This window comes from Physella acuta, unplaced genomic scaffold, assembly GCF_028476545.2.
Source record: "Physella acuta isolate Inbredline_101_S28 unplaced genomic scaffold, ASM2847654v3 ptg000694l, whole genome shotgun sequence".
Lineage (NCBI taxonomy): Eukaryota > Metazoa > Mollusca > Gastropoda > Physidae > Physella > Physella acuta.
The window spans coordinates 381,343-407,562 of record NW_026732213.1 but is presented as its reverse complement, the minus strand read 5'-3'; the positions used below and the strand labels follow the sequence as shown (position 1 = coordinate 407,562).

The following is a 26,220-nucleotide window of genomic DNA, read 5'->3' as shown; positions in this document are numbered from 1 at the left end:
TATATATATATATATATATATATATATATATATATATATATACACATATATATATATATCGATGGTCTCGGTCGCAAACCGTCTAACTCAAAAAAATTCGATTTTCTTTTTTTTACATAAATCAAAAGCCAATATGATTTCCCATAATGCCTGAAAATATTAGAGAAATCTGTAGAATGATTATTGAGATATAATCATTTGAACAAACCGCCTATTATTTCTAGCGCTAAAAATCTCGGCGCAAAACGAATATCGCTATATTTGTCAGTACACTTTTGATCGGGAACGCAGTCGCACGCCGCAATCACACAATTTTACAGCACAGCAGTCACAGTACTTATAGGTAAGGCTATTTGATTAATTATGTTAAGCTATTCTATTACATTTTATAATTTTAAAGAATAATAAACAAATAGTATTTGTTTAATATAGCCTATTTCCAGATTGTTAATAACCAAACTGATTTGTTTACAATTGTTTAGGCTAACACAATGCTTTGAAACTAGATCTTCATTCTAGAATCTAAATATCAATCAAAACATTATAATTCGAATTATATTTCCACAAGAATATGCAATAAATTTAATAATTGTTAATTCACTACTAGCTTTAGATTGAGGGCTTAGATACGTGTTAAGAAATGTTTATATGGTAGGTTACAAAATGTTTGGCTTACATGTTCAACGACATGGTTAGTTGTCTTTAGTAAATGCTTTTATGATTAATTTTTCAACAGACAAGCCTATCTCAACACACCAGCCTCTCCCAACAGACCAGCCTCTCTTAACAGACCAGCCTCTCTCAACATACCAGCCTCACCCGACATACCAGCCTCTCTCAACACACCAGTCTTACCACATAACAGACCGGCCTCTCTAAAACAGACCAGCCTCTCTAAACAGATCAGCCTCTCTCAAAATACCAGCCTCTCTCAACAGACCAGCCTCTCTTAACAGATCAGCCTCTCTTAACAGACCAGCCTCTCTTAACAGACCAGCCTCTCTCAACAGACCAGATTCTCTCAACATACCAGCCTCTCTCAACACAACAGTCTTACCACATAACAGACCAGCCTCTCTCAACAGACCAGCCTCTCTCAACAGATCAGCCTCTCTCGACAGACCAGCCTCTCTCAACAGACCAGCCTCTCTCAACAGACAAGCCTCTCTCAACATATCAGCCTCTCTCAACAGACTAGATTCTCTCAACATACCAGCCTCTCACAACCGATCAGCCTCTCTCAAAAGACCAACCTCTCAACAGACCAGCCTCTCTCAACAGACCAGATTCTCTCAACATACCAGCCTCTCTCAACACAACAGTCTTACCACATAACAGACCAGCCTCTCTCAACAGACCAAATTTTCTCAACATACCAGTCTCTCTCAACAGACCAGCCTCTCTCAACAGATCAGCCTCTCTCAACAGACCAGCCTCTCTCAACAGACCAGCCTCTCGACATACCAGCCTCTCTTAACAGATCAGCTTCTCTTAACATACCAGCCTCTCTCAACATATCAGCCTCTCTCAACAGACCAGCCTCTCAACATATCAGTCTCTCTCAACAGACCAGTCTTACCATACAAGACACCAGCATCTGTCAACTGACAAATCGTAAAGGCACCAGCATCTCACAACAGACCAGCCTTTCAAAACAGACCAGTCGTAACATTAAGGCACCAGTAACTCACAAGAGACCAGTCTCTCTCAGCAGACCAGTCGTAATATACAAAACACCAATCTCTCTCAACTGACCAATCTTACCCTCCAAGATACCAGCCTCTCTCAACAGACCATTCTTACCATACAAGAGACCAGCCTCTCTCAAAAGATTAGTCTTATCTTACAATAGACAAGCCTCTCTCAACACACCAGTCTTACCATACAAGACACCAGCCTTTCTCATCAGATCAGTCGTAACATACAATAGACCAGCCACACATAACAGACATTAGACACCAACCACTCTCAAAAAGACCAGCCTTACCATACAAGAGACCAGCCTCTCTCAAAAGACCAGTCAGACCTATCAAGAATTCAAAGCGACAGATATTCGTGCACTTCAGTACAAGCCTGATGCTACTGTCTACTTCAAAGTGAATTAGCAGATAGATCTAGCTGGCAATTGCTAAGCTAGGTTCGTAAGCTTATGATCTCATCTGTAGCCCCTGTCAAGTTGTACAAGAGCAGAAAAAAAAGATAAAAGCTGTCATATTTGAGCACCTAAAAGCAAGTCAAAAACACACCTTTTTATGATGATTTCTCTGATTTTAAAAATATGTTGCCATTTTAATTTTTCTTTATGTGACGTTTATTCAAAGAATAAATTTTAAAAATAAACACATTTTTATGTGTTACATTTTTGTAAAATAATTAAACATTAAGTCATTATTAATGTGATTAATGTGTTATGTCTCATTCATAATATATCTGACAATAAGGTTTCTGTTTTTACTATTATCATTCTATAAACCCAGCACCCACCAGATTTAGTAAAATAAACTGTGAGAATAGAAAGATGTAATAAATAAAGCATAACCTTCAACAGTTAACAAGTCTAGTGCTAAATACAGACATAATGAATACAGTCGAAAGCGATAAAGCCATACTAAAACATCTCTACTAAAAATTAAACTGACCCCATAATGTAGAATAAACTCAAATAATTAAAATATGAGCCCAAAACTAAAATCTAAATATTATGAAGTGTTAATTATAACTTAAAAACATAAATATAACTAAATCACGTTCATTGGACAAAACGAACGAACGCGGCTGAGACCGAAATTCTCGGCTCAAAACAGCTAAGTCTGCGCGCGCACAGATAGACGGTTTGCACCGAGAATTTTAGACCGAGCAAACCGTCTATCTTTTTAAACATGCTATAATTTTGTAAATATCAACAAAACCCATTTTAAAACGCTACAGTATAATCGGTGGAGAGTTTCTTCGGAGATATCTTTAAAAAAAATTTGTATTAGAGCGATCGAGAAGGAAATAATCAGTTTTTTGTCTCTCCTGTAAAATTTACATTTTCGGAGTTAGACGGTTTGCGACCGAGACCATCGATATACATATATATATATATATATATATATATATATATAGGCCCTATATATATATATATATATATATAGGCCCTATATATATATATATATATATATATATATATATATATATATATATATATATATATATATATGTATGTATTTATATATGTACTTATATATATATATATATATGTATTAATATATTTATAGATATATGAGTATTTTTCTTTTTTTCTTACATATATTTATACATTTCTTTATTTTTCAAATTTTGCAAAGAGTATACTGTGCAGAATGGACACTTTTTTTGTTTGTACACTGCCTTTGAAACAGAAGGTAGGGTAAAAATTACCATATAAATAGTGGGTTTTTTGTGGATGTAAAACTGGATAACCCATTTCGTTATTTATTTTGAAAGTTGATTTGTTTACTTTTAGACTAATATATAAATATCATACTTACACAGGTAAAAATTAAGGTCCTTAACTTGAAGATGATCACTCACAAAATCATACAGAGCTGAAACTAAACAAGGGTTGTTGTTTTTTACCTCTGTAATAGGCAGTTTTATAAATACATTCTTTTTATGGGTTCTTAAAAAGTAATACAAGAGAAAAAAATTATTTTAAAATATTCTATAAAGAAAATTTTCTTACATTTTAGTAAAGGTATTCAATAACTAATAAAGTGACCAATGCTTTTCTTTATAGTTATTTATAAAGTGGTGCATTATTATATATTTCAAGAATATCTTTTAAGGAAAATAGTACTTTACATAGCAAATATCAATTAACTAGCGTAACGTCCTTGTGCGATGCTGGGGGGTTAAAAGAAAGTCCCTGGAGAGCCCGGGGCAAATCACATCATGCCAGAGCGCAGTCGGACGCACCTGATTCTGTTTAGTGATGGATTATAATACTACTTCTTATCCATATTCTATCACACTTTTCAAACGAACGTATGCCGGAACAGCCCTGGGCGCCAAATTGCACACCGCCAGGACGTCACCCATGCGAAATTGAAATTTTGTTTTTGCAGAAATCTCCCCAGAAGTATTCTCAACAACTTCCCAAAGTTTCATGGCGATCAGATGAAAGGTATAGCAATGCATAAAAGACAAATAAAATCTGACGAAATATATTAGGAGGGTTTCATCAATGCTTTACCAATCCTATATTCTTAGACTTGCTTTCTAAAACAGAGTTATTTAAATGCAAACAATGCCTGCACTTGGATCATATTTATCGGGGCACTGGTTTACCTACACTACCGCCCAATAAAGCCCAGGGCATCAAATCACACCCTGCAGGGGCGCCAGCGGACGCACCTGATTATGTTTATTGAACCCATTCTTATGCATAGTCTTTCGAAATGTTTAAAACAGACAGAAGCGCCATATCGCTCACGGGATAGCCAGGGGTGCAAAATTGCACCATGCTGGGGCGCCGGCAGACTCGCTTAATTCAATTTATTGAATGACTATAAAGCCCCATTTTATCCATAGTCTATAGCACTGTTTAGAACAAACCCAGGCACCACAGCGCTCACAGGAAAGACCAGGGCGCCAAATCGCACCCTGACGGGGTCGCCCCTGCGAAATTGAAATTTTTCCTCAAGAAACATTCTTGGGAGTATTCTCATCAGCTCCCCAGAGTTTCATGGCAATCGGATGAACAGTGTGCAATTGATTTCTATTTTTATAAACTGTATATAGAGTAAAAACAAATGCCCCTGCCAAAGCGCCACCCCTGCAAAAAAACGCTAGAAGTTTTTTTTTTAAATTTTAGAAAAAAAAAAATTATGGTGAAATACAGTTAAGTTTTTAAGGATCTTTCACCATACCAAATTTTGAAAATTCAAAAGGAATATTTCTAGTGTCTTATGTTTAAAAAAAACTAGCCAGCTGACTCTATTAGCCTTAGTAAAAGATGAATGAATGATTATATGGGCAATTAATATGTTAGTTTGTGAAATTTTAGAACTCCACAAAAGGTTGTTTTTTTCAAATTAGTCCCTGATGCCCGCAAATATTTTCCTTTAAGTACCCTAACTTGGATATACACAAATAAATAAAACATATTAATTAAGAAGTTGGTTTTTTCTGGAGCCTACACCCTTAACATGATACATTACACGTTAAAATAATGTGAGATATTTGTAGTTTAAAAAATAATTTTAGTGTTATAAATGCATGCCTACATTATGAAAATACCTGGTTCTCTGGGTTTAAATAGTCCCTGTAGGGTAAGTTTTTCTGGAAAATGAATACGTATCACAACATGATCATATTGATCATATAATGCTTCAGTTTGGGCCTGTTTCATAGCTTTAGTCATTAACGGCTGGTCTTCAAGTTGTTGGCTATGTAAGTTAATACATAAAAATGAAAACAGATTTTTTAAAATTCAGTTCCACACAGAAGGTGGCAAATATAGAAGCAAATACAGCTTATTTTGGTTCAGCTTACCAAAGCACTGTGTATATTCTTAATGTTTATAGATTTAAGAATTTAAGAAACAAAATACTAACAATCTAAAAAACTAAATTAACAATGCAACAATTAAAAATTTGACATACAGCTGATACTGATACAGTCAAATTAGTGTATTTGTTAATTTATGTTATATAGATCCCTTTTATTAAACATCTACCTAAGTCATTAGTTATGCAAGTTAGCACTTCACAATAATAATGCTATGTACCTGAATAAAAAGGAGAAAGTAATAGTAATTGTAACCTTAGCTTACATATAATACCCAGTTTATATAAGGCTGTATATAGTATATTTTTACTTTCTCGTATACGAAGTATAGAAAAAGTATTGTAATCGTGCAAAAAAAAAAAAAAAGTCGGAAAAACATAGTTTTGCAATCTTGTCCATATGTCTGCGTGTGTGTGTGTGTGTGTATGTTACAGCTAGGTTGATGAAATTTCATATATAAATATTATATCAAATTTGTAGTTCTATATCAACTTTTCAGCAATTTCCGGTAACCAGAAGTGGCACTTATTCTACTTTAAATTTTTCAAAAGCCTTTAACTTGAGTACTGTTTCAGATAGATAAATGAAATTTCACATATAAATAAAAGATCTAATTCTCTGCTTTCTGTCAAATTTTGAATAATCTCCATTGACTGGTAGTAGTAATTTACACTATTTCTGATTTTTCAAAAAAACTCATGTGAATTTATAAAGTACTAATATTCCACACTATTATACACAGATTGTTTTGGCGTTCACTTGGTGCGCATTTTTTTTTCCTAAGAGATTCTATTCTATTTTAAAAAGTTTAAGTAAATAAAAAATGGATTAAAAATCATGTGTATATCCCGAGTTGCTATCCCCCGTAGTGGTATATAAGAATATTCGAGAAAGTTTAGGGGAGATCACTCCCGATTATTTTATATGTTAACTTACACAGCATTCTGTAAATCTCTGTATAGAATTTGAATATCTGACTTTGTTACTTCGAAAAAATCATCTGGAATATCTGTCATGAGATAATAACAATAATTATAGGTAGTAATCACCCCAGAAAGTGATATAAACTTATTTACTTGGAATTTATTCTAAGCTTTTAAATATTAGTCAATTATTATTCATCCAAATAATTTAAAATACTTTGCTATTAAATATTGTTATATGCATGGATATGTTGCTTGCCACTACAACTAAACTCTACTGTTAGCTCAATACTGTATCAAGGTCAAGCTATTTTTAGTCAATGAACTAGAGTAGACTGCCTTGTTGTTTATACCTGTTATGTTATAAGGTGTATACTTGTAACTGTGAAGATGCCAATATAGGAATATTCTAAATTCTTCTAATTAAAAACGATAAACAGAGGAGAAATTTGTGAGATTGGTGGATTGCAGTGGTATTACCCACCAGCTATGTGCCAAGAGGAAATAATTTAAAAAAAAACACATTTAAAATGATAATATGGGTTCCAAATCAGCAACTAACTGGATAGGTATCATCCTCACCACTCAGCCTCATCAAAATTTGCCTCTTAACAGTGTTTTCTTTTATTAATTTCAATTGCAGCTCAAGATATGCATTTGTTCCTTCAGTTGTATGGTTTTCTAATTAATTATTAAAATAAACTAATCATTTATTTGTATTTGGTATTCATGTATTACATCCACTAGAGCAGGGGTTCCCAACCTTTTTTACTCTAGAGCACATTCCAAAATATCGGTAGGGTGGCGGGCACCACCTATTTTAAATCGACAAACTCCTTCCAGAACTTGTCATTTTCCCATATATGTACATGAGTTATGTGCCTTGTGATTTGGCGCCTTCTGCGTTTATCGGATCAGTTCGTGGCGTTCGTTCCATTCGGGTTTTCTGCGTGTACAAGGTGTGATGAGCCAATGGTACTAGCCGTTCCAGGCTAGCGTAAATAGTCCAGTCTGGCTCGCCGCTAGACAAGTTGGGACAAGTATCAAACATATTTTATAAACCTAGCCAGTCAAAAAAAAAAATTAAAACTGTTACAAATGAATAAAAATAAATCATATTTAAAATAATGTTTATGAAAAAAATTCTGTCTCTGTCGAATAGTGAGAGGCGGGCACATATGAATAGTTCAGTGGGCGCCATGGCGCCCGTGGGCACAGGGTTGGGAACCCCCGCACTAGAGTATAGGTGTTCTGTTCCACATTAGTATTACTTAATGAGCATAATTGGTCAACACGCTAAAAGTGACTGACTCCAGCCAATTTGTAAAAATAGTTTTTCTTTAAATCAATTCAGCTTCAAATAACAGAAACAAATGGTACTTACTCTCAGAGGAGCTGTTAGATTGCATTGTTTCATCAGTATGGTATATAATAACTTGTCTGTCACACAGCTGCTAATACGAATATTTTAATGTTGTTTTTTATTGATTTTAAAAAAATAAAGGTAGCAAAATATCTAATTGTTTTATAACATTTAGTTAAAATAATCAAACTTAAAAAAAAAAAAAATTATTTTGAAATAACATAAAACTTACTAAATTTTCAAGTTTTTTACTTTCGCTGTAAAAAAAATAAGAAAGATACATTAAAACACTATGTGATGACACAATGTTATGCAAGTTTAGAAATAGAAATGAGAAAATGTAGAAGCTAAGAAATATCTTAGGTCACCTAAACATTGGCCAAGCAGAACCAATAGCACTATGTGACTCACTGGCCACGTGTGATGGCAGCTGACCAAGCATTAAGAGTTGGTAAGTGGCAGTTGATTAAAGACAATGAAGTTGATCAGTCTATCATTTTAAGAGAAAGTCGAATGTTTGAAAGCAGTTTGAGTTAGAGTAAAGTTAGGAAGTCTGATGTGTGCATATATATATATATATATATATATATATATATATATATATATATATATATATATATATATATATATATATATATATATATATATATATATATATATATATATATATATAAACTAATATGAATCTGTGAACTGGACTTGTGTCACTTATTGTTAATTTCACACATGGTACAACAGTACAAGGGTCGGTGCCCTACACGGATCTAGAACTGATATATACACTACATTGATTTATAATAAATCATCTACTCTCTCCCTCACCACTAGATAGAAATTTGTGATTTTTCTTTAAAGTTAAGTAACTTTTTAAATATTAAGGTGTTAAAACTCCAATTTTACATCAGTTATATTTAAGATAAAAATAAAACTTACAAATTATTGCCAGTTAAATTCATCCCTCTGGTTGCTTCAGGAAACTGAAACATTTAAAATTATTGTAAAATTTAAGACAAATATTTTTCTTTACATGAAACTCTAAAATGATTTTTATAAATCCAATGCCTATTTCATTACTAATTGACTAGAACAATGAAGATAAAAGAAGTATGGGTTAGAAAGAATGAACATAGTATATATGACATTTGAAACAGATGACAACTAACCAATACTCTTGGAGTAACAAAAGAGGTTTTTTATTGTGAACTAATGATAAAGCATTATGAGATTGTAGACAAAAGTCTAAGGGTGCCCAAAAATAGTGTCCCTTCCAGAAAATTTAGCAAAAAGGAATCAAAGCTGACCAACAGCTGATTTTCTTTATCTAAATATAGCAAAATTTTGTGAAAAAATGAGGTGAATTACCAAAACATCATTTAGGGTATTTCTACTCTACACATGGGGCTTAGCTTTTGCTTTGACCTCAGTAATTTACTCGGCCAACTAGGAAAGTAAGGGTCAACCATAATGACCTTGCTGAGAGTTGAAAACTGACAGCAAGAAATCACCTCTATAAATAAATCAATACATTTTTAAAAAATGATAATCACAACACCCCATAAATCTTTGTGAGGTTATGGACAAGAGCCCAGGGATGTCAAAGAAATTGTGTTCCTTCTAGAAAAAAATTGTTAAAGGGAGTTAAAGTTGACCAGAGGCAATATTTAGTAATATAAATATAGCGAAAAGTCTACTCTATATATGGGCTTCAGAAGAAAACTCCCCAACACGGCGCTGAAGTGGACTCCGTCTAGAAAACGAAAGAGAGGAAGACCACTGGGAAATGGAGGAGGGAGATGGAAGGAGAAGTGCAGGCTACTGGCAAGACATGGCATGAAAGTGGCTCTCCCAAGACAGAGTGGAATGGCAGAGATTTGTTGCTGCCCTATACTCCACAGGGAGTGACGAGGATTAATTAAGTAATATACGGGCTTATCTTTTGCATGGATCTTAGTAATTCACTCAACAATATGGGAAAAATGGGGTCAGCCACTATGACATCGCCTAGAATTGATATTTGATGGAGTGTGACCACCTCCTTATAAAAGATAACACTTTTTAAGAATGTCTTGGACTAATTCCCCTGAAACTTTATGTAGTTGTAGACCAAACTATGGCTGTAACAGTCACTCGCTCTAGAATATCTAAGAATGGCAGTTTAGACAACTGGCTGTTTGCAGGGGATGCAACTACCTAAAATAGTTAACTTTTTAAAGGATTTTACACTATTTTAAGTTGAGCAAATGGAATGTTTCTTAATATTTCTTAGTGAAGTAATTACAATACAAGATAAATTAATCATCATTTTTATATCATAGAAATGTATTAAAATAATTAGTTAGACACATTTTTTGCAGTTCTTTTTATGTTTACCACATTAAATTGGTGCACAAATTTCCAATATCTCTCATATGAAAAGCATGCATCTTAATTTTACATGTGGCTTGCAACAATTTAGTAGGCCTGCCTTAAATCAATATTTACTAATTTTTTTCAAATCTTTTAGAATGATTAATTAAAAATAACTTTCAAGAGCTGTTATATATAAAGTATAAGTTTACAGACCAATTAGTTCAGTTACATGATAAGTCACAAAATATCCCGCCTTGTCCAGAATAAAGATATTTTTTTTTTCAGATAAACCTTTTACTGTGCTTTAGTTAAGTTCTGGAGATGGATGTAGAGTTTGTTTCTGTGACCTCGACATATGGGAGTTATAATATAATAAGTTCTATGTTCAGCCATCACTGCTTTCCCTATCGTAAGTTATATAATGATCAGAGATGTCCTACAGACTTGAGTCCATGTTCAGAACTTAGGACTTTCTACCCACAACTATGCCATATTAGATTTATTTAACTGGTTTAATGTAACTGAAAAAGAAGGAGCGATCTTTTGTCAATTAGAAAATATTGATTTTTTATTTAAAAGTTTATTAGCAATTGTGTAAAGATTAGTATTGGTTAGTGTTAGTATTGGGGTTATCTACAGGGTAATATTTTAAGCATAATTTTATCGAAAACCTATGCAAAGTATTAAAACAAATGAAAATGTACAAGAACTTTGGTATTGAAAAAAATTATAAATGCTTCTTTCTATTAACTGGGAGAGCCTACTATTTTGACATAAATACTTTTGTTCGAATCTTACTGAAGTTCTACATGCTCATTTGGTGAGGAATTCTGATTTCTCCCTTTCAATAAAAATTAGACTTTTAAAAAAGTATGAATCTAAAACAGTGGTTCTTAATGTGGGTTCAATGGTGAGTCAGTTTCAGGGGTTCGGCTGAGGTCAAGATCATATGATTTGCAATAGGATTTTGTAAGTAGGGACGATAGAACTAGTGGTAGAGTAATAAAAGGAGCCATATGTACATTTGTGCTGTGATGTTCATACTTTTTAATTCTATATTGTAGCTCAGTAGTTAATTTGTGACTGTTTTGATGGTGTGATTTATATCTTAACCCTTTGAGCCCGCCAGGCCGGTAAACCGGCTTCAACATTAGGCATATATGTCCGAAAAGCCGGTTTTCCGGCCCTATGATCTAGCGTCATATTCCTAGCGGCCGATATACCGTCTAATTAAATATAATTAGCGGAAGACTGACTAAAACTGCGCAAATGTCTTTTTAGTGCGTGATTATGATTCTAAAAATAGATTTTAAGAAAAGTGAAAGTGTTTACATTTCGTAGCAATGCCGCCGAAACGAAAAGTTGAGCCATGGCCATCGACTTCAGCACATAAAGTTGGTGCAAAAGATGAAGCAAAAGACCGAAATATCAAAAAAAGAAGTAGAATGACTGCATCTCAGGCAATACAACTACTTATTGATTCTTATGAAGAAGATAATATTCCTGGTCTATATTATGATGATAGTGACGTTGAATTTGAGACTGAACTCAGTGACATTGAAATTGACAGTGACAATGAAACTGTTCAAGTACGTTATGATGCACGTGGTGCCAAGGACAAAGACTTGCCGAAACGAAAAAAAAACTGTTTACTGGCGCAAAACATGCTAAGTTTTTCTTTGCATCGGGTCCGGCAGTGATAACTGTTTTGAAAGTTATTACACAAAAGTGGACTTCTGGCGATGAACTAGTATGGCCAGGTATCAATAATAACAAAACAATTACTAAATGTAAATTTGTTTCTTCTATGTTCTATCAAAACAATAATTGTGTGTTCGATTTATATACATTGTTCTGTTCATACATTGCAAACATATAAAGAATTTCAGAATCTTTCTGCTTTGGGGTTTGATCCTGAGTCTGGATACCAAATTTGGCTTGATTATCTCAAACGGTTCAAAAGTTATAGGCAAAGTTAGAAGCATATAAGTGAAAATTGGTTTGGCCCTGGGAGCTCAGGAAATGGAAGAAACTAGGCCAGGGAGGCCAGGGCTCAAAGGGTTAATTTCAAGCAAAAAAACAGTGAAATGGTCGGACAAATATGTACAAACTTGGGAGTCAGTGTTCTAACTGGCACACAGAGATGGAAAATATAAGAGCACAAGGCTAAATGAATTCAAGGTAAAGCAGCACATTTCTAAACTGGTGTCTGAAAGGCAACAGCAGAGATCAGTAAATACTGATTATTATGATTTTATGTAAAAAAATTATGTTCTTTAAATACAGTGATGTTGATGTGCAGGACAATTTGTAACCAATAAAATATATACCTACCTGTTTTTTTTTTATTTTTTAAAAACCTTTTTTTTTCCTTCAAGCAAATGGGTGGGATTCAGTAACTTCAAAAAGGTTATGAACCACTGATCTAAATGTGACATGCTGTTTTATACCACTTTGTACTGTGTGTGGCTTCAACAAACAACTGTCTATTTGACATTGTACTGTTTCAATATGTCACATGAGCAATATATAACAAAAATCTTTTTAAAGTTTGGTGTTTTTAGGCAAAATTGTTGTTTCAAACAAAATATCCCACCTGCCAAGCATTGGCTTTATCTACAAATTTTCATTTACAAGCCAATATCAAATAACATTGATCTCTCATTCCCTGACTACACTACAAGCATGTCCACACACTGGGTATTAATTACATGTCACCTCAGCTTGTACTGCTGTCGTGAAAGTCAGAAACTACCCAGAGGTCACATGACAAGGGAAATACTGGTAAAAAATCTCTTGCAAGCAACCAAATCTGATTATGATTAATACCCCTAGGATGGTAACACTATGGTATGTGCTACAAATGTAAATGCTCTGGTTGTATTTAGGGCTAATATACCTTTCTTGAAAGCCTATAAAAAGCTATGCTTTAAGCCTAGTATGGCTATAAGGAAAAATGATTAATGATATACCTTGAAATGAGAAAATAATGATGTGCTCTGTTCTGCAGCAGGAGCTAAATCTAGAGAAGAGCTGGTGGAGAGTAGCTGAGATTGTGGTGTGACTTGAGATGTTGAGTGATGGGCCTTCTGAAATATAAATTACTTCATGATATTTTTGTTTATAACTGATAACTAAAGTTATTAACTGGAATAGCAGGTTTCAATTAAAAATAATTTATCAGGAATGTGACTAGGCCATGAAAAATGTTTTTGAACTAGATTCACTACATTTTTTGCAGCTATTGTTTTCAACAATGTACTCACACCCTATTCTTGTACTACTAAATGGCTTAAATAGTTAATATCTTAAATAAAAGAAGCTACTGTTACTCCAAATAGGAATTTTAGTCACTTTTTGGTTGCAACTTTACCTTTACAAACCTTTTTTTAATTTAACAACTTTAAAAAAAATATATGAAAATATTTTTACGCAGTGGTGTCACTAGGTCAGGTGTCACCCAGTGCGGCAATTCTTGGTGTTTCCCCCCTCCAAACAAGAAACAAGGTGTGTATATATATATATATATATATATATATATATATATGTGTGTGTGTGTGTGTGTTTGTGTCGGTCTACATAGGTCTATAATTTAAATATATGCCGCATACACGTACATGTATGTGTATGCTTTTTTGCCTTGGTGTCACCCCCCCCAAATGGTGTTACCGGGTGCGTTCCGCAGCCCCCGCCCCGCCCTCACTACGCCTCTGTTTTTACGCAATATTAAACTAATTTTAACTGTTTTCAATTAAATGAAAATTGAAAGTGTGAGAAGCATGTTGATTAACTTAATAAAATTATGCAAAATTAATTTAGAACTACTCTACTAAATCCAAGCAATCACTTTTTCAAGTGACTTATCACACCCCTCTTTGCCATACTCCTTCAAAACACCTAAACCATGTCTTATTCTCTAAAGAATCAACATTGTTGTTTCATGAAGTCTTTAACAATAAGCCTACACTACCTAACTTCATTGAAATTTAACTTAGTTAATGGGATGGAAAATGCTGGAATCTGATCAGAAAGCTGAAATAAGACTTTAGCAATTAAAATATAAAACACGAGCCGACCCGCGGCGTATCTTACGCCGCTATTTAGTTGTTTTATTTTCTACTTTTCAGTAATCCATAATTTGTGAATTCGACAGTACCAATGCTGCCATTGAAAATATTTGCTTTAAAACACTATCAGTAGCTCTAGGATTGTAAACATTTAGCGTGAACCACAGCTCACCAGACCATGTAGGGGTAGGGAGCGCGCTTACAGCTTGGTGTTTTCTATCGTCTCCAAGAAGAGAATTATAGATTATATATAGATAGATTTGATCCAAAAATAATCATATCATTCTAATGGTAAGTACATCCATCTTTTAGCATTTAGAATAGTCATAGTTTGCTACTAACAATTGCTAGTATCACATTTACTTTTCCAAAGCAAGGGGTCCCTATGACTTCACATGAACTAGGCCTATCATAGGTCAAGACATAATCAATTATTAAATGAGATGCAGTGCGGACGCCAGTATATATTTTGAGCGGGGCGGGTGGTAGCATGAAGGAAACTCTGCACGCAAACCACTTTAAAGATTAGACAAATGAATTAGGCGGTAATGCCAGTGTTTTTATTATAGAGTATCGATGACGTCAATACTATTGTGTATTTTTTCTGCACTGGCTTTTTAATTCATTGTTTACTCGAGAATCAATGAAGTCATCTTATTGTGTGTACTTTCCCGACTTTAGACTATTTCCAACTATATGTTCCATGTGACGTCACGTTTTGTTTACCGTATTACTGTGAATGTTTTAACTTTGCTTGTGTTTTCTCTATAATAAAAGTAAAAGCGATCCCAACAGAGTGACAGACAGCGAAACTATTATTATAGATTAAATTTTGAATTAAACCATTTAACCCATTTCATTGCAAAGTTTATCCATCATGAGACAACAAACCATACAAAGTTAGGTTCAAACTCATTTCTGGTCTTCCATTCATTTTTTCTTATCTAAACCTTGATTCAATCAAACCTTAGGGGTTCAGTGGGTCAGTCTCAGGGGTTTACCGGAGCTCTAGACACACAACTGACTAGTGTTTCTATCAATTAATAAATCAATAAATTAATTAACGTCTTAATAAATTTGTATTAACAGTTCGGTAAAAAAGATTATTCTCTACAAAAATACATATTTTACAGTTCTACACATAGTGTAGATGCTCTCATGTAACCAAACAGACAAGAAAAAAAAAATACAAACATGTAAGCAGCTTAAATTTTAGTAGAATATAGATTCTTTGGTCTTACTGCATCTCCTTGTATACTCACATCACTGTTATCATTGGTAATATCCTCTTCTTTAGTGTTATCATCAACATGGCTTTCTTCTTGGTGCTCTGTCAGTAAATGTTTTGTAAAACTATATTACTTTTAAATACTTTTTATACAATATTAATTACAGTTATAGATAAATAAACTTACATGAATTGGGCATAACCACTTTGGAAAATTAATTACAATGAAGTAAGGAATGAACATGGATGATGGCCAATTAGCGTTTACTGTCATTTTCTATACAATAGATCCCTATATTACTGTTTTTTAGAATTTAAAACTAGATACACAACTATTCTCTGTAGTAAATTTAAATGTTAATGCTTTCCTAAAAATAATCTTGATAAAAAGAAATGAAATAATTTTTACCTTCAGTAGCATTCACTGTGTTGCCCTCTGTTTCTGCCCACATTGTAACAGCAGAATTGACTGATTCTTTAGTCTCTTCAGTTTCCATTAATTCTTCTGCAAAACCATGAGTTTTTCTAAGTTTTTCTATTTCATCCTTTAGTTGAATTTCATTCTTTTTCATTGCAATTTCTTCTAATTTAGCTTGCTTCAGTCTCTCCTTTTCAATATTGTCTTTTATTTCAAGTAAAGTGGTTTCTTCAACTGGTCTATGAAGGAGCCTTAAATATAAAACATTTTATCAGCTATAAATCTATATTAATTTATACCAAAGATTTGAGCAGTTGAAAAAAGTTTTAGTATATACGCTGAAACTCATTTCAACGTTTTTCAAACTGCTTTGAGTATTAATAGACATTTATTAAAAATCATTGTTTTAGTTAAATGATTTTTTTTTTGCTGTGTTGCATCAGATTGATCGGGTGGGTAAGCATATGGTTGCTAACCCAAAAGTCTATACACCTGGGGAAAGCAACCCATCTAGGAGAGAAACTCCAAAACCAAACAGGAGTGGAGCCCCTTAGGCAATATGATTACCAATTCTGGTTTCCTTTGGGCAGCTCCTGCGATACAGCCGATTCCAAGTTGTACAGGTTACGTACTTTCTGTTGGGTCCATGATCTGGGTGGAAAGATGATACATGGGCAACATCTAGCTCATCTCACCTTAGTGCCCAGGATTTGTGCTTGGATTTCCAATGCACAATCATCCAATGATCTATTAGATTATGGAGCCATACCATTTTTGTTTTATTTTTCATCTACAGAAGGTATCCTCTTAGGAGGATGAGAAGAGGGGAAAGGGATTTGATTCTGAGTTTAGGGATGTGAAAAAGAAGGGGGTTATAGGCAACGTTCCCTCTAAGGGGAATAAAAGTTGTGTGCAATGTGTATTTTGAGTGCATGGTGTTCTAAAAGTTTTATACAATGATATATGTATTTTAAAATGACTGCACGGCAGTTGAAAATTACTGCGTGGCAGCGCAACCACGCAGCTTAGAGGGAACATAGGTTATGGATCCTGTATGTAGGAATAAGATATGGGCAGATACATAAACAGAGTAGTCAAATTAGTATATAAATACAATAAACCTTATAATTGCTTTTCCTGCTGTCAATCCAAGTTTTTTTAATGTAACTGCTTGCAGAGCGAAACTACCAATAATCTGCAAAAGTAAATATATTTGGTTTATTTCATCTATAAAAATATATAGAATGAAGTAAAAATAAAAATTGAGATTCACTGTATTGTATGTGTATTTTTATGTGTGTGCAAGCATGTATGTATGTATGTATGTATGTATGTCTGTCTATCTATCTATCTATCTATCTATCTATCTATCTATCTATCTATCTATCTATCTATCTATCTATCTATCTATCTATCTATCTATCTATCTATCTATCTATCTATCTATCTATCTATCTATCTATCTATCTATCTATCTATCTATCTATCTATCTATCTATCTATCTATCTATCTATCTATCTATCTATCTATCTATCTATCTATCTATCTATCTATCTATCTATCTATCTATCTATCTATCTATCTATCTATCTATCTATCTATCTATCTATCTATCTATCTATCTATCTATCTATCTATCTATCTATCTATCTATCTATCTATCTATCTATCTATCTATCTATCTATCTATCTATCTATCTATCTATCTATCTATCTATCTATCTATCTATCTATCTATCTATCTATCTATCTATCTATCTATCTATCTATCTATCTATCTATCTATCTATCTATCTATCTATCTATCTATCTATCTATCTATCTATCTATCTATCTATCTATCTATCTATCTATCTATCTATCTATCTATCTATCTATCTATCTATCTATCTATCTATCTATCTATCTATCTATCTATCTATCTATCTATCTATCTATCTATCTATCTATCTATCTATCTATCTATCTATCTATCTATCTATCTATCTATCTATCTATCTATCTATCTATCTATCTATCTATCTATCTATCTATCTATCTATCTATCTATCTATCTATCTATCTATCTATCTATCTATCTATCTATCTATCTATCTATCTATCTATCTATCTATCTATCTATCTATCTATCTATCTATCTATCTATCTATCTATCTATCTATCAATCTATTGTTGAATATAAATTTAGTTTGGGGGGGGGGGGGGGGGTAATTACTTTGGGAGGGGGATTCTGTTCCCATATATATATATATATATATATATATATATATATATATATATATATATATATATATATATATATATATATATATATATAAATAATTTCTTTTCCACGCATTAAAGAAAAAATCCAGTTCATTGAATGACGCAATCAGCATCATTGTTTCAGGATGCCATTTGGCGCTCTGGGTTATCCTGTGAGCACCAGGGCGCTTATGTTAGTTTTAAACAGCAAGGGACCGTACACTGCATTCCTGCGGTATTGTAACCCGGGGCTCTCGCGAGCCTCCCTCTACGACCCTGACACCTAGGTGGTCACCGAATTGTGTTCTACCTCACTATTACGGTGAATGATTAAAGTACACTCAAGGCTTTCATGCAGTGGGTAAACCCGTGTCCCGATAAATATGATCTACGCCATTGCTTTCATTTTAATTAAACTCAGTTTTAGAAAAACAGGTCACACGTCTAAGAATACAGGATTGGTAACGCATTGATTAAACGCTTCTTATATATTTTGTCAGACTTTCTTGAGATTGGCACGCAACTATAGATACATATATATGGATCCAGCCCCCAAATCGCCTTCAAAGTTTTTCTTTCTTTTAAAATACATTTTGTTGATTTTTATATAAGAAAAGTGTATTGTGACATGACAAATATCGCTTAGTAACTAAATAAACCGGGAGTGATCTCCCCTAAACTTTCTCGAACAGGAGATGGCAACTAGGGATATAGAAATGGTTTTTAATCCATTTTTAATTACTTAAACTTTTTAAAATAGAATAGAATCTTGTAGAAAAAAGAATTGCACACCAAGGGAACGCCAAACAAAATGTGTATAATAGTGTGGAATATTATTATTGCTTTATAAATTCACATGAGTTTTTTGAGAAATCGGAAATAGCGTAAATTACTACTTCTGGTCAACTGAAATTACTCAAAATTTGATGGAAGGCAGAGAATTAGATCTTTTACACGTGTGAAATTTAATTTATCTATCTGAAATAGTACTCAAGTTATAGACTTTTGAAAAATTGAAAGTAGAAAAAGTTCCACTTCCGGTTATCGGAAATTGCTGAAAAGTTTATACAGATCTACAAATGTGATATAATACTTGTATATGAAATTTCATTAACCTAGCTGTAACGGTACTCAAGTTATCATGTTTACATACACACACACACACACAGACAAGACTGCAAAACTATGTTTTTCCGACTCAGGGAGTTGTAAAACGTTGAGATTTGCAAAAATCTCGATTTTTTTTGGACGATTACAATACTTTCTCTATACTTCGTATACAAGAAAGTAAAAAGTATAAAGAAAAGAAATAAACTAATTTGAAAATCAGCCGAATTGAGCCTACAGAAAATGCTGGTTGTGGTGTAGGCTAAACTTTATCCCTAAACTTAATTAACAGACTTTAAACTTCATTGAACACAAATGAACCTAATTGTTACTATTAATGTTTTGGTACTTAGGCTTAGTTTTTAACCTAATTTCCTTTTCACCTGTCTTTGCTTTCTTCGTCCCCACTTTTCCATGCAGGTGATTGAAATTAACCTGTCCGATGAGCTTCGTTTATTTCCTCTATTTTTAGAATGTTTTAGAAATGAGCTTTTGGGGTGTCTATTTCCACAAACTGTTAAACCCAGTTACTTGTATCTCAATTTTTGTTCGTATGTCAAAGCAAGTTTTCACTCGCTTGACAGCTTTATTACAAAAATTATGTATGCCAGGGTACTCAAATGTTGAGGTACCACTGTATATATTTTATATATTTAAATATATGACCTAAATCTCTCTCTCTCTCTCTCTCTATATATATATATATATATATATATACATAAAATATATAAAAAATATATAAATATGTATTAAAAATATTTATATAAGTTAGAAAACAAAATTGCTATAAACTCGTCTTCACACTTCCCCTCCATACACCAGCCTACTGTGTATGGTTTTAAAATTTAATTCAGTGCATTTATTTTTTTATTGATTTAATTTATTAAAGCTTAGATTTTATATTTTACCTCTTCTCTCATAAAAATGCAAACAGGATGAAGGGCAGGCACTTTACTGTTGTCTATTTGAGTCAGGATATCTTTATAATCACTGAAACAGTTTTATAAAAATCTGGTGTATTGATAAAATATATTTTAGAACACATGGTTTTTTAAAGGAATGTATGATATAAACCATTGATATAAAAGAATCTAAAGTAAAACATACAGCTCTATTAAGCAGAAATTAATTAAGCTATTAATGATATTGAAACAGAAAATATTTTTTTAAAATTGAACTCTCGATGTAACAAATTCCCTATACTTTTACTGAAAAAGCTGAAAGTGCATCCTTTATTTAGAAGCTCTAAAAACAAAATAAATTGAATTTTATATAATGTACTTTAGTTGTTCTTACTACATAATTAACATATTAATTTTGTAAGTTTTAATTTAAAAATATTGCAGTTTTTATTTTGCATTAAGACGAAGTTAGTCGATTCAAGTTCTTAAAATATATTTTTTATAAAAATCTACCAGCATTGAAATGCTTATTCTTCTTGTTTTAAGTGTTGGGAAAATTGAATTAGGTTAAAATAATTATGTCTGACATACATGTCTGCTAAATAGTTACCCAAATTTGGTTTCAAGCTGCTTTAACATATCCCATATTGTAACATTTGGCTTGAATGAACCTTGCAGCCTTTCACCTGAACTCAGCTTTAAAAAATATACAAAGATTAATGATGTAATAATAGTTTAAAAATGCATGTCTCACAAAAGCATATAATCGTAAAATAAATCAACATTTCTTTAAGATAAAGGCAGTTTCCATTGTTTTTTTTTTATTTACACTAGTGTTACACTTTGCAATTGTTTGCTTTTACAGTGTATTAAAACAAATTTAAAAATACCTTTCTAGTATCAAGCTTTTAAATGCACCAAAAAAAAACTAATTTGCTTTCTTTCATAAAAGCTTTGGTTACAAATTTTAGCAACCAAAGTTTTTTATGAAAGAAAGAAAATTGTTTTATTTTCTACTTTTTAGTAATTCAAATCTATACCTTCCAATGTGGCAAATAAAAATATTTGCTTTACAAAACTATCAGTAGCTTGTGGAAGATGATTATCCTCCTCCCCCCCTCCCCCCAGTGAAAACAGTTTACAGCAACCAGATTAAGTAGATCTTGTTACCTCCCCCTAATTTCAAATCATTTAAAAAACTATATTATCTGCCCCTAATAGCCTTCACTAGATCTTCCGGTTCTATGATTGTTAACATTCTCATGAACCACAGCTCACCAGACTGTTAGGGTGATCAAGTCTAGCTATTTATCTCCCCTTGTGTTATTGAATAAATTAATCTATTGAGTGATTTAATTTGGTTATTGACCGTTTAATTAATTTTTAATGACTAATTAATAACATTTAATTAAATTAAAAACTGATAGACTTTTATTGTCATCGAAGTGGAACATATTTGGAAGGTTTAAACAAAATAGCTGCATTGGAAGTGTGACAAAATAGAGTTACAAGATTTGCCACAAACCCGCAAAAAAAAAAAATGTTATGAACTAAATAAAAGCTATATACTCTTACAAGATACTACTTTGATATTTTATTTTTGTATAGGAGAGGAAAATTATTAATAAGGGGTTTTTGTTTAATGGTTTGTCTCTGATGGTTAGTATATTTGTAAGAGCTTAAACTGTAAGCTGTAGTCTTACCTAGAATGAATTTAAAGTTAATTTTGAAATGAATTATAATCTTCCATTAAAAACCTTAAACAATAACTACACTAAAACTTGAATCTAAAAATATACCAAAACCTAATCAAAATCAAATAAACCTACAACCTAATCCACAGATTCACTGGGTCGCATCCACCATGAGAATCAAATTAAGTTTTCTTGGGATCACCAGTTTGTAGACTAAAGAAACAAAACATTCACTAAAAGGCTATTTTTAGCGCAATTTCCATACTGACAATGGCGATTATTAATTCGTTATTTCTGGATGGATGGATGTGTGTCCGCAGCTTTAAGTCGTATCTCCTCCTCAACGAAGCAATATCGAGGACTTGTTCCAAAAGCAAATACGTTAAGCAAGTTCAGAGGATGATTGTGGGCCAAAAGAATTCCCGGAATTCCTTCCTGGATTTCCCGGAAAAGCAAAAAAACCTTGAAAAAATGCAGTTTTTGGCCCATATCTCGGCAACCAGACCACTTAGCGACTTGAAACATTTACCAATCGATTCCTGCCATAATTTAGACCAATATTGCCGAAGAAAGTTTTCAAAAATATCCTTTCGGTCACATAAATTTTTTTTATTAAAACTACTTGTGTTGCATTATTTATTTGCTGAATATATGATTTATCTCGATTTAAAATTGTTATGGATAACATAAGGAAATTGCGCTTAAATTGTCACTAGACTTTTTATTAACTTGTTTTTATATTTCTTAGTGGTGTCTTGAAGTGAAATAATTTCATATATCTAAAAAGAATGTAAGCTATATATGGTGTTGTCCCAGTTCATTTAAAATCCTTACACAACTGGAGAAAAACTTATAAAATCCAACATAATGAAGATGGTGTTATTAATTTTTGGGGATTCTAATGAATTGATTTGGAATTAAATCAAGCTTTCACAATTGATTGCTTTTCAATTTGATGAAAACAGATAAAGTTCTGATAATCTCAGTTCCAACAAAGATTATAACAAAGAAGGTTCCTATTTTGTAGTCACTTTGAATCCACTGTAAATGACTGTAAATAAGAAGATAGTACAAAGATTTTTTGAAAATGTAAAATTAAAATTTTTGTAAATAGTGCACCATTTATTTTAGTTTTTTAGTTCCCTTTTCAAACCTGACGGTCTATAGGGCAAGTGAAGTAGAGTTCACTTGTTTCTGTAACCTCGGCATATGAAGAGATAGTGTGGTCAGCACTATGCCCAGCCGCCTTTTACTTTCCCTAACATGAGTTAGGTACCCATTAGAGTTGGGTGGACTCAGGGACGGTCTAGAGACTTGACCCGGATTTGAACTCGAGACTTACGGGTTAGTAGTCCAGCTCTCTACCGCAAGACCACTCCGTCACCATTTATGCTTGGGCCAAAATCATTTTTTCAGAAAGAAAAAAAAAAGATGTAGCTCCTAAATTAAGGTTTATCGACTACATGATTCACCAGATGCACATGACAAGATTAAACAGGTCATTACAGAGACGTAAGGGGAGATGTTGAAGCTGAGTCCCTTGACAATGCTAGTGGATTATCACCACCACCTAAATTGGGGCTGGTCATAACTTGATATGAGGTAGAACCAGTTGCCTGGCTGTTAACCGGAGTTCCACCCAACTGACCTGATATGTAAATGCGAGGAAACACTTAATGATATAGCCTGTTGTATGCAAGGTTAAGTCAAGATATAGACCTCAGGCTGGGTGGTAACGGCGAGAGAGATACGTAAGTCAGTCGAGGCTGAATGGTAGAACAGAAAGGATGGAGACCAGAGTAGAGTAGGAATCATTTGTGTAGGGCCAATAGTTAAAGTTAACATTGAACTGTGGTAGACCTAAGCCAGACAGTTACTGTGTAGTGAATTCTAATTTCAATGTTGTATGAAGAAATATTGTTATATAATTATTCATCAAGCATATCATCATTAAATGTTGAGTGTAAAAAGCTTATCTTCGAGTTTCATCCAAGGAAATAAGTCTGATCTCATCCTCATCACAGATAAAGTCTGTACGTTTGGAGACTGCTAGTGTTTGTTCATATTTGTGAAAATAAATAAATATAGAGAAAGAATCCCCGCAACATATTGGGTGAACCTGCCTTTCATCCCCCCACAACTATCCTCAAGACTCTTTCAACTCTTTTGCAAGAGGTACTTGATTCTATGATAAAAATCATTAATTACATCAATTTGGAGCTCAACGAAAGGAAACGTTAAACATTACGTTGAATTGAAAGATAAAATCATGTTGTTCCTGCAAGAGAAACTTGACTTTTTTGTTTTACTTTTAAATGACAGAGGATTTTTGGAGAGAGTGAACATACCTGGCAGATATATTCGAACAGCAAAATAGGCTAAACCTGAAACTTTAGGGAAAGGAAACAAATATCCCATTTCACAATAAACTCAAGGCATTTATAGCCATGCTGCAAAATTGATGAAGAAAATTAAATAATGGAAACATTGCCATGTTTGAGAAACCCTGCTGTGTGATAGAAGTATATGAAAATTTAAAACTCTGCTGTATACCTCTAATGAATGGGTACTTTGAAGAATTGCTGTCGTGGTTCTACTGCACTACACATAAACAGACTTCCTCAATGTGTATAGCCTTAATTGTCCCTGGTTACGCCCTTTTCGTGAATTCCTATTCAACTAATTCAAGGTTAACTAATAACCACACATATTTCTCATTTGACCTATATTTGAAGGGCTCAGTGGAAAAAGTACTTAAGTGTATTTTGAGAGTTTTGAGAAAAATGAGTGCAAAGTTTTTAAATTGAAGCTGAAATTGAAATACCAAAACAGCTGATGCAAAGTATTCGAATTAAGCTACTTCGGTACATTTTCCATGGCCCAAATTTACAGGGATGGTTAAGGGTAGGTAATCAAATAATATACTGGTCTTAACTCATTTTTGAAAAAATGTAACTTAAGTACTTTTTCCACTGAGCCCTTCATTTGCTATACACACACAACACATGAAAAAATACTGTCCTAAATGACAGCCTTCAGCCATTGTATACTCTTCCATGCTAAATGCAGCTGCTGTGGGTACTTAGTTTCACTGCTGTGGGTACTCAGTGCCACTGATGTAGGTACTCACTGCTACTACTGATGGTACCCAATGTTTCTGCTTTTGGTACTACATGCTACTGCTGTTGTACTCAAATAATACTGCTATGGATTACCAATGACAGTGATGTAGCTACATATTGCCACTGCTAAGGGTACTCAGTGCTGAAACAGTGGGTACTAAGTGCTGAAGCTGTGGGTACTCACTGTTGAAGCTGTGGGTACTCAGTGTTACTGCAGTCGGTTCTTGGTGTCACAGAGTGGATACAGTACACAGCACTGGCTCTGTTAGTATATGATAACATTCCTGTGGGTATTCAATACTCAGTATCACTGCTGTGGGTACTTAGTGCTGAATCTTTGGGTGCTAAGTGTCACTGATATTGGTGCTCAGTGCTGAAGATGTGGGTACTCAATAACACTGCTGTCGGTACTGAATGCCAGTTTAATGCCACTGATGTGGGTACTCAATAGCACTGCTGTTGGTACTGAATGCCAGTATAATGCCTCTGATGTGGGTACTCAATAGCACTGCAAAGGGTTTTTTTGTCAGTTTTCAACTTTACTGTATTTATCAAGAGGCTTAGGTCTATGCTCAGTGTTATTATTGTCATGGTCACTGTGAAGACCAATCTTTGGTGGTATCCAGGATAGTGGTCCATCACCTCACTTCCTGTTGTCTATCTATTTTTATTTTTATGTTCTCCTAATATTTTACAATGCTATTTCAAAACTAAATTCATTATATTGTACCCAGCAGCATGATTACAGCATTGCTCTCTCTCCATATGCCAAGGTCAATGAAACAGGGGAACTCTACTCCATCTGCTGCATGGACCATCACGTTCTAAGGTGTACTTTTATACATAGGCGAAGACTATATTGTAAATCCTTTACTTATTTATAATCATACTTGAAGAAATGACAGCTGGGCGAGGCATCTTATTTATTAGCAATGTTATGTCTTGTTGCCTGATGTCATGAAAACGCAACAAACCTTAGTCAGAAGATAACTTTCTTAAGTATTCTCATATGTAATTTACTGTTTTTATACATAAAAGAGTGAATAATATAGCTATTAATATTTTTTGTAGTAAAAACAGACTATCTATTTAGTAATAATAATCAATGTAAGTAGGCCGAATTCACTAAGTCAAAAATTTACGATGCGCATGAGTCATGAGAGTGTGACGTCATAAATTTCGAATTGACAACGTGACCATTGGTACCTATATGACCGTCTGGATGTACCCAATACACAACGACTGACAGCAGTAGGATAAATGTACCTAT

The 26,220-nt window shown here is 33.4% G+C and overlaps 1 protein-coding gene across 3 annotated transcripts in view; it reads right to left on the bottom strand.

Moving 5' to 3' along the window:
• LOC131949416 (tether containing UBX domain for GLUT4) overlaps positions 1-26,220 on the bottom strand; it is a gene marked incomplete at its 3' end in the record, with an annotated part of 48,182 nt that overhangs the window by 11,215 nt on the left and 10,747 nt on the right. The window contains 12 exon segments of one of the 3 annotated variants that reach the window (XM_059311316.1): positions 3,513-3,575; positions 5,263-5,411; positions 6,469-6,541; positions 7,840-7,909; positions 8,051-8,075; positions 8,752-8,795; positions 13,140-13,253; positions 15,497-15,564; positions 15,872-16,131; positions 17,002-17,075; positions 20,141-20,222; positions 20,745-20,830. In XM_059311316.1, coding sequence (XP_059167299.1) covers positions 3,513-3,575; positions 5,263-5,411; positions 6,469-6,541; positions 7,840-7,909; positions 8,051-8,075; positions 8,752-8,795; positions 13,140-13,253; positions 15,497-15,564; positions 15,872-16,131; positions 17,002-17,075; positions 20,141-20,222; positions 20,745-20,830 — 1,108 coding nt within the window. 3 annotated transcript variants of the gene reach the window in all.